A 9,820-nucleotide genomic window follows, 5' to 3' on the forward strand; every position below is an offset into this window, starting at 1 on the left:
TAATTAAAAAAAAAAAAAAAGTTTTACCAGTAAGCTGATTTTGACACTTGTGCCTCAGATTTGTAGACTTACAGCAGTTTATCTTAAATTGTTTTTAATTTGGTTCTCCATTAAGTTTCTTTTAATGTATGAGAGGAAGCCACATGTGGCTTCCTAAGGCACATTTCTGTATTTCAGCACAACACTGGTTTCATGGTGGTGTTTAGTGGAGCTACACCACCCTCTTGTGACCACTTACAGGAACATAACCCAAAAACAGGAGGTGGTTAGCAGGTTGTTTATTACTGTAAAGGTCAGAGCATGACAATTAAATGTAACTGAACACACAGAGAGACTGACACCAGATTTGACCATCTCTAATTAATTTATAAATTCGGTTTGAAGTCAAAGAAGATTTCTTCCTCCTTTCTCCGCAAAAAAACAAAAAAAGGCAAACAAATCAGAGGGATTACATCAAAAAGCTGAGAAATTCACATGCTGCAGTGAGCAGCCAGACAGTATACACTTAATAATCTTAAATAAAAGATCACAGGAGGACTCTTCCAGTAGTGCGAGGGTGGGGTCTTGTGTCATTGCTTCGGAGGTAGAGGTCTTCTGAACAGAAGGATGTGTGGCTCTAGGAGAACAATAGCAGACAAATATACAAACAGGTTAGTGACCTGAGGCCTGATCATTGTGTGTTTTAAAGGCCTATTACCAGAATGATGTGCTACACTGTAGTTACAGCCAAAGTCCTACGACTCTGCAGCCATTCTGGTGATGCATCTCGGCATCTGGGCCTGCATTTAAATGAACTGGGAGAAAACCATTACTTTTGCTTTACTAGTCATCCAGACATAACAGTGCACGAATAGCATCAAAAATCAACTCCAACTTACAAGAGCTTTTAAGAACATAATGGATTTGCAGCCAAGTCCAGGTTGCCAACATTTCAGCAGCTCAAAAGCAAGCCAATAACATATTACATGCAGATTACCTGGTTCATGTATCATATAGTGGATCCATCCCTGGGACTGCTGCACTCCCAGCTGTCTCCACTCGTCTTCAGACATCAGGTGGGATTTTGGGATATATTTAGTCATCTCCCGAGGCAGAACAACATGTCTAGTGATGAGAACAAACGATTGTTAATAGTGGAGTGTAAATATCTTGTAAGGTTTGATGCAACTATCCTGTTGGACGACACCAGTTATCTGAGATATGATTTAAACTACAACCATGCAAAGTGTCAACTGGATCTTGCAGTTGTGATGTTATGTTGATAAAAACTGTCCAGAGACAGATATGTAGACAACATACTCAAAGTCTCTTAGGGAGTTCCTGCTATACAGGAGTCTCCAGGAACAAATGTTTCATCACGACTTAAAAAGTAAAATGCAGCCGAAAGTCATATGTGAATTGTCTACAGAAAAAAAACACATACAGATCGATACACAGGTGCCAAATTAAAGGAAACCGCTATATTTAAGCCATTGAGTGGCTTGCTATGCTGTGCAGAGGATCTTGCAGGCGTGCCTTGAGTCCATGTATTCCTTTGCAGGGACAGGTCAAGCAGTGCAAATCAATACAAAGTTGGCCTGAGGGGTCTTAAACGTATCTACTGTGATGGGGGTGGCAAAGATATTAACTTGCTTTCAAAAATCTTAATATAAAAAATGGTCACATTTGCCAACATACCAAGATGACAAAGCTCTGCTCATTTAAACCTCAGATGTTTCAGTGACTATAATCCGACTGACTTCTTGTATTTGTATTGTTATACCCATTATGAACTTCCAAAATCTTCCCCCTTGACAAATACATTTCATAAAAAAATAATTTAAAAGCCTAAAACTAGCAATGAAATTGATTAAAAGCTAAAAACTTTAACCCCCCCCCCCCCCCCAAAAAAAAGAAGAAACGAGAAAATTCATACTGGAAATTAACTGAAGCAATACTGAAAATGTGAACTAACTCAGGGTGGTCGCTTCCTTTCAAGGAGCACTGGAGCTGTTCTGGCGACACCTGGCGGTCAGACTTTCACTTTACAGCCACTAAAAGTTTGTCACCGTAATGGTGGTGTTCCCATTGAACGGCAACATTCAATGGGATTATTATTCTACTATTACACCTCCACCAAAAAAAAAAAAAAAAAATTATATATATATATATATATATATATATATATATATATTTTAAATCGCACTATCATGCAAAACTAGCATGACAAAGCTTAAACTTTGAAACCACCTCGTGTCGGTTGTCTACGTTTAATTTTTGGTAGAAAATATCCACTGAAGACGTCTTCTCTTTGTTGCTAATCTTTAGTTGACGTTACTAAAGTTAAACATGCGAACCAATAATGCTCACCTGTACTCGTAATGGTCGTCACTGTACCTGTTGGAATAGTAGATCTGGTTCCGAGACATATTTACAGAAAAAAAAAATCAGGTTAATTATTAGAAAAGTTTTACGAGAAACTGGGGTTGTAGAATAACAACAAGTGCCCACCTGTAGCTCATTCCGTGCAGATTGCTCAAAGGTATTGATTGGACGACTTCTGTCATGTGACCAGAATTTCCCTCTTTATCGTAGTTCTCGAGCCGTCATCAAAGTACAGGTGAGTGTCTTAAGTTGTTTTCAGCCCTCTTTTGCAGTAGTTGTTCATCTTCACACAAAATAGAAACACAATATATCTCACCTGTTTAAATATGCATCACAACACTAAAATACACTACTGTGTTATTCCTGATGAGGATGGTTAAAATAAAATACTGTGTACTACTAGTTTCCTTAAAGCCTTATGAATTATCATCAGATAAAATTTTTATTTTCATTTCATCATAAGTAGTGATGGCCAAATGAAGCTTTCCGAAGCACTGAAGCTTGTATTGAAAAACGGTTCATTACTCGAAGCTTTTCAACACAGTCCTCTCCGGTGACATCTGGTGGTGAAAATTTTGAAGAGCAGCTTGAATCTGCAAAATAAAACGGACTGCTCAATTATCACTGCTCACTCAAGAGTGGAGTTCTCTCTGATATTGGGCCACCGTTCCGTTGCTTTGAACATGTAATTGATTTTGTTTTCTCGATTGGGGGGCTGAAAAAAATGTAATGCGTATCTGCGTAATACATTTTGATCAATAAACTTTCCCTATTTAAACATGCACTATGGTGTGGCCTTTCTTTGCTCATAACTCCTTGATGTTGGTAAATACAATAAGTGAGCAATATATATAATATACATATGAGAATGCACAGCACATTATGGAGTATGCCCCTGCTGTGGAGTCCTGCCTCCATCTACTTGTCGTTTAATCACTGGACAGCTGGACAGGTTCATACAAAATATTAGATGAGGCCAATTGTCCTATACATATTTTTGACCTAGGGGTGGGACTGATTGTGAACTGGAAAGGGAAAATGCTTAGGAAGCTGAGTACGGCTGCATCGTCACTGATTTGTAGAATCATTTTTGATTCGATACAGGATCCGATTCAATTTGATTGGAATCTGGAAAGTTTTGCCTCAGTCAGAAATATTACAATTCTGGTCATGTATCAGTATATATCCATAATTTCGTATCTATTAAAAGAAAGCTGACACATGTGAGACTTAATTAGAGATGTAAACAGAGAGTTATGAAACCTGCAGCTGCAGAAGCCAGCGGGAAAAAAGAGGCAAACACAGCGCGGACCCGACGACGCACCAAAATCTGACTCTGACGCGTCGGGTCCGCGCTCTGTGTTCACGTTTGTATGCAGAATCCGTAAACCTGCTCCCAGTTACTGTTTTAGCTGCATGGTGTTTGACGACATGTTGTGAGGTTTAACCTGAGATGCTGGCGTTTCAGGCATAATAACGTTAATTTACAAATCGACACGGGATTTTAATGAATCAATATCACTTTATTCAATTTAGCATGGATTGTAATCAGAAAGGCGATAATCAAAACCCACCCCTAATCAAGAACTTGCAAAGTAAAAACATGATCAATGTAAGGTAGCCCTTTTGTTATTTACATTTAAAAAGAGGATTAGTGTTACTGTGCGCTGGCTGAGTCTGTTTCTTTTCTTAGAAATAGTTTCTCCTGCCCTGGAGAAAATCCACTTGCATGGAACAGAAGAGGCTGTGGAGTGCAGGAACTACACTGCAAGCTGGTAGATATGCAGGTATTCCTGGGTCCTGCAGACTATCACCTAAAAACAATAAACAAAATGATTTTCTAAACTGTAGCAATGTAATGTACGTATAGTGTCAAATACATTGTTGTAGTCTTCATTAGCTTTAATTCACATGGAAGTGTTCCTAAAGTCATATGCTGTAATGATATTTCCATTATGAAAACATGATTTTGGACATTTCAAGTTTTTCACTTCGGCAGATAAAATGAATTGAGCAAAATCAACTCAAAATATTTCCACACGCCAGAATGTCCTCTCTTCCTCGCTGGCTCCATATCTGTCAGTGGAATGATCACCTCTTCGCTCTCTGTCACCATCAACACACTCCACGAATCCCGTGGATGATTCACTTCCTTATATCCGTTTGAATCAGGTACCGAAGCAGTTACGTGCGTAATGAAGCTTCGGACGTCACTGGTCACGTGACTTTTGCCAAACGAAGCAAGCCTCGACACAGTGCTTCTGAACCAGTGTGTTGTTTTTTTCGACACACGCTCCGGAGCGTCAGCTTCAAGCGGGCCATCACTACTGTGTACTACTAGTTTCCTTAAAGCCTTATGAATTATCATCAGATAAAATTTTTATTTTCATTTCATCATAAGCAAGTGTGGCCAAATTTATACAAGATGACGTTTTGGCAGTTTGCTAGTGTGGAGTTTTCAGGTGTGAAGATTTACATCTCAGACTCTACAGGCCTCAGTTAGCATGTTAAATTCATCCAGTCACTTCTGCTTATCCTTATCAGGGTCACAGGTGGCTGGAGCATATCCCAGCTATCATAGGGCGGGTGGGGTACACCCTGGATGGATCGCCAGTCTGTTGCAGGGCTAACATAATCTACAGCAGAATGACTCAAAAACAAAGGAATCAACATATTGCAATAGCCCAAGGCCCAGACCTCAGCCTGGTTGAAATGTTGTGGCAGGAGCTTTAGAGAGCTGTGCATAGGCAAATAACCAAAAACCTTGATGATGAGAAGCAATGCTGTAAAGAAGTGTTGCGTGTTCTTTTTATCTAAGGTAAAAGAGGGTTTCAGTCCCTGCATATGGATCTCTTTCCCGTTAGAAAACCACAGTCTGCAACAGTTTGCTGTGGCCAGCTTCTGGAAGAGAGATGACCCCAACTAATAGTACACATATTTATAAAGGAGAATATGTTTCTATCTGATCGGTCAAAAACCATTGAGAAGGGCCGCAATTTGGACTTTAGCTCCTCTTATTGGCACCCTTCTTCACCTAGGGATCACTAACTCCTCTCTCTCTCTCACTCACTCACTCACTCACTCACTCACTCACTCACTCACTCACTCACTCACTCACTCACTCACTCACTCACTCACTCACACACACACACACACACACACACACACACACACACACACACACACTGGCCTGCCTCTTCCTAACCTGTAATCTAGTTTCATAGCCTGTGGCAGCATCTATCTGTGAGAGCTATTGTTTCTTGACCTTGCTCTGGTTCACTCCCGCATTCCTGCACACCGCCTTCCACAAAGTCTGCACAAACAACTCTCAAACCATCATCATCAATTAATGGTTTCTGAAATGGAAAAACTAAAAAAATGGTTTGATGTAAACAAATTATCTTTGAACTTGACAAAAACGAAATTTATGATTTTTGGAAATCGGGTAAGAGAGGATGAAGTAATTCTATCCATTGGTGGAGTTCCGATTGAGAGAGTTACTGAACTCATCTCATATTGAATATGTTAGAATAAGGATGGTTAAAAATATTTATATTCTGGGTAATGTCAGAGATATATTAGATTATAAGGCAATGCATATTTTATATTTCTCACTAATTTCCCCCTATCTCAGTTATTGTGCTGAGGTGTGGGGGAATACATACGTGACTTATATACACTCAACAAAAATATAAACGCAACACCTTTGTTACTGCTCCCATTCCCCATGGGATGGACGTAGAGACCTAAAATTCATTCCAGATACACAATATAACCATCCCTCCCAAACAGTGGTCACAAATCAGTCCAAATGTGTGGTAGTGGGCACATCTGCTATATTGAGATAATCCATCCCACCTCACAGGTGTGCCACATCAGGATGCTGATCTGACATCATGAGTAGTGCACAGGTGTACCTCAGACTGCCCACAACAAAAGGCCACCCTGGAATGTGCAGTTTTTTGCGCTATTGGGGGTCTGGGGACCCAGAACCGGTCAGTATCTGGTGTGACCACCATTTGCCTCATGCAGTGCAACACATCGTCGCATGGAGTCTATCAGATTGTCAATTGTGGCCTGTGGAATGTTGGTCCACTCCACTTCAATGGCTGTGCGAGGTTGTTGGATATTCGTGGGAACTGGTACACGCTGTCGTATACGCCGGTCAAGCACATCCCGAACATGCTCAATGGGTGACATGTCCGGTGAGTATGCTGGCCATGCAAGAACTGGGACATTCTCAGCTGCCATCTGCCCTGAACAATGTGAACCATGATTCATCCGTGAAGCGCACACCTCTCCAACGTGCCAGACGCCATCGAATGTGAGCATTTGCCCACACAAGTCTGTTACGGCGACGAGCTGGAGTCAGGTCAAGACCCCGATGAGGACGGCGGGCATGCAGTTGAGCGTCCCTGAGGCGGTTTCTGACAGTTTGTGCAGAAATTGTTTGGTTGTGCAAACCAATTGTTCCAGCAGCTGTCTGGGTGGCTGGTCTCAGACGATCTTGGAGGTGAACCTGCTGGATGTGGAGGTCCTGGGCTGGTGTGGTTACACGAGGTCTGCGGTTGTGAGGCCGGTTGGATGTGCTGCCATATTCTCTGAAACGCCTGTGGAGACGGCTTATGGTTGAGAAATGAACATTCAATGCACGGGCGACAGATCTGGTTGACATTCCTGCTGTCAGCATGCCAATTGCACGCTCCCTCATTGCTTGTGGCATCTGTGGCATTTTGCTGTGAGACAAAACTGCACATTCCAGGGTGGCCTTTTGTTGTGGGCAGTCTGAGGTACACCTGTGCACTACTCATGATGTCAGATCAGCATCCTGATGTGGCACACCTGTGAGGTGGGATGGATTATCTCAATATAGCAGATGTGCCCACTACCACACATTTGGACTGATTTGTGACCACTGTTTGGGAGGGATGGTTATATTGTGTATCTGGAATGAATTTTAGGTCTCTACGTCCATCCCATGGGGAATGGGAGCAGTAACAAAGGTGTTGCGTTTATATTTTTGTTGAATGTACATCCTCTATACTTGCTACAGAAGAAAGTGGTATGAATGGTTCATAATGTTAAATATAGAGAACATACAAATAATTTGTTTATAAAATCGAAATTGTTGAAATTTGAAGACTTAGTGAAATTACAGACATTATTATTCACGTGCAAGGCAAAAAATAACACATGTTTGTATTGTGTTCAGGAAGTGGGGACAGTAGAAGAAAGTTTGACTTTAAGTTTGCTAAGACCACACAAAGGCAAATGTGCCCGACAGTTAAAGGTATAAGAATATGGGATTCTCTTGAAGATAATCTCAAGAGTTGTACAAACATGCACCGTTTTAAAATGTGTTACATACTTAAAAGGATAAATCAGTATGAAGAACATGAAAGTAATTAGGGCTAAATGTGGAAGAAAAAAAATTTCATTGCCATTTAATGCTGTATATGGCTGATTATATTGATTTGTTGTTTAGTTTTGCATTGTTACATAAAGATACATGTTAGAGGGTTTTTTGGGGGGTATTGGCGCCCTCTTGTAAGAATATTTGGATTGCAGATAGGGGGCAGGTGCTAACAAGAATTTATTCTTCTTCCTGCTCCTTTTCACCCATGGGTGCAGTGTCATATTAATGGGAAGGAGGTTCTGTATGTAGGAAAAGAAACACTGTTGAACCATGTGTGAAATAAATAAAAGAAATGAAATGTGAATCTGTAACTTTTATACTTATATTATTTTGAGTGCTCAGTATGCAATTAACTATTAAAGCGATCTAAAATTAATTACAGTCCCCATACCATTTGCTAGCACAGGTTTTGTAAATCAACATTTCTAGTCCTCACAGAAGCATGGGGCAGAAATTTCTCTACAACACTGTGAGAAGTCATACAGGAAACTGTTACTAAGTTATTGGTGCTTAAGCTGTTTCTACAGGCTACTGAATCATGGGTCAGTTGTACTTCCCGTGAATCCTGTGAAAACAGTCTTTTTCATATGACTGTAGTCTTCTGTTTTCGAGACTCAAAATTAATTGGAAAGTTGATCAACAAGCAGTTTCATGGCCAGGTACACCTTGTTCCCTTGTTATTTCTTGATAAATTAAACAGATTCTGTTGTTGATTCCAAGTGATGAAGTTGCATTTAGTAGCACTGAAATTCTCAGTATGAGGATTAAAGAGTTGGTGATGCAAGTGATGGAGGCCACTGTTGATTTAAAAAACCAAAATAAACCTATCAGAGAGAGAGAGAGCAAAACCTTTTGGAGTGGCCGAATCAACAGCCTGGTATTCTTACATTCCTTGGTAAGGAAAACCCTTCACAACATCTAGCAAAGTCAAGAACTTTCTTGAGGAGATAGGTGTATAATTATCATAATCAACAATCTTCACCAATGAAAAAGGTGCAAACCACTAGTTACACTCAGGACCTAAAGAGTATACTAATGAAGCAAATTCAACACAGCCACACTTGCTTTGTATAAGCTGGCTTGACAAAACCTAAACTCCAGTTGGAGAAAGGGGTATTACTACAGTGGTTATCAACTTTCCCTGTTAAGCTGGGCCTTCTGCTTCAGAATCTTTGCACACTGAAATAAAAACACTCTTCTTCTGGACAAAATGATCCCTGTGACTGTACACACTCTATTCAGAGTCATTATCAGATGATAATGATAAAAATCTATAAAGACCACAAAAGTATACAAAATATAACAAAAATTGCAACACTTTTGAAAAAAAGGACAAGCTGCATGTTAACCTATTGATGATAGCTTACATGACTGCTGCACATTAGAGCTCTGAAACTTTAACCTGGATACATTTAAACATTAAAGGTTACTGCCTCATAGCTTAATAACAGAGTCATGGAAATGACTCTGCCAGCTCAGAGTGAAATTTATTTTATTGATTGAATGGTCTGATTGATTTTTTTTAGTCTGTGTTCTAGTAGTTCCAATTCAAGCAGTGTAAGGCAGACTTGGCAGCAGATTAGAACCAAGTATAAAACCATCTATACATTTTCTGTGCCCCTAACTGAATACATGCAAATTCCAGTTACAATGCAATGCACAGTTTGCACAGCTTGAACTTGAAAAGCTCATGTACAACTTGATAACTGCCTATATAAAATGTGTTTTTCCAACATCGACTCTATACAGTGCTTCAAAACATGTGGTAAGTAAGTTACCACAGTGATTTAGCTAGCCACTTCTGTGACATAGCTTGCTAAAGCATTAATCTTGATTTATAGTACATCCTTTAGGAAACCCAGAATACTCTTGTGATCTCTTACGATCTTCTTGTGCTTCCGATGCTTTTTAATGAACCATTTACAGAAAGCTCAAACGATATCCCAGACATGATTATGAAAAACGGCTCTAAAGGCTTTTATTGTCCACATCGGAAACTCTTACATCACTCTGCTCTCTTTAGCCAAGCTATCAATATTT

The 9,820-nt window shown here is 40.0% G+C and overlaps 1 protein-coding gene across 1 annotated transcript; it reads right to left on the bottom strand.

Moving 5' to 3' along the window:
• Window positions 1–526: 526 nt before the first annotated feature.
• On the bottom strand, window positions 527–2,408 carry LOC146629102 (cyclin-dependent kinases regulatory subunit 2). The gene is made up of 4 exons (XM_085357112.1): window positions 2,350–2,408; window positions 977–1,104; window positions 739–794; window positions 527–616 (listed from the first exon to the last, which is right to left on the bottom strand). Exons 1-4 carry the CDS (start codon window positions 2,406–2,408, stop codon window positions 527–529), a joined length of 333 nt encoding a protein of 110 aa, XP_085213238.1.
• Window positions 2,409–9,820: the final 7,412 nt, after the last annotated feature.

This window comes from Diplotaxodon limnothrissa, linkage group LG7, assembly GCF_057381915.1.
Source record: "Diplotaxodon limnothrissa isolate DT_005_m linkage group LG7, D_limnothrissa_male_GT1.1, whole genome shotgun sequence".
In the NCBI taxonomy this organism is placed as follows: domain Eukaryota; kingdom Metazoa; phylum Chordata; class Actinopteri; order Cichliformes; family Cichlidae; genus Diplotaxodon; species Diplotaxodon limnothrissa.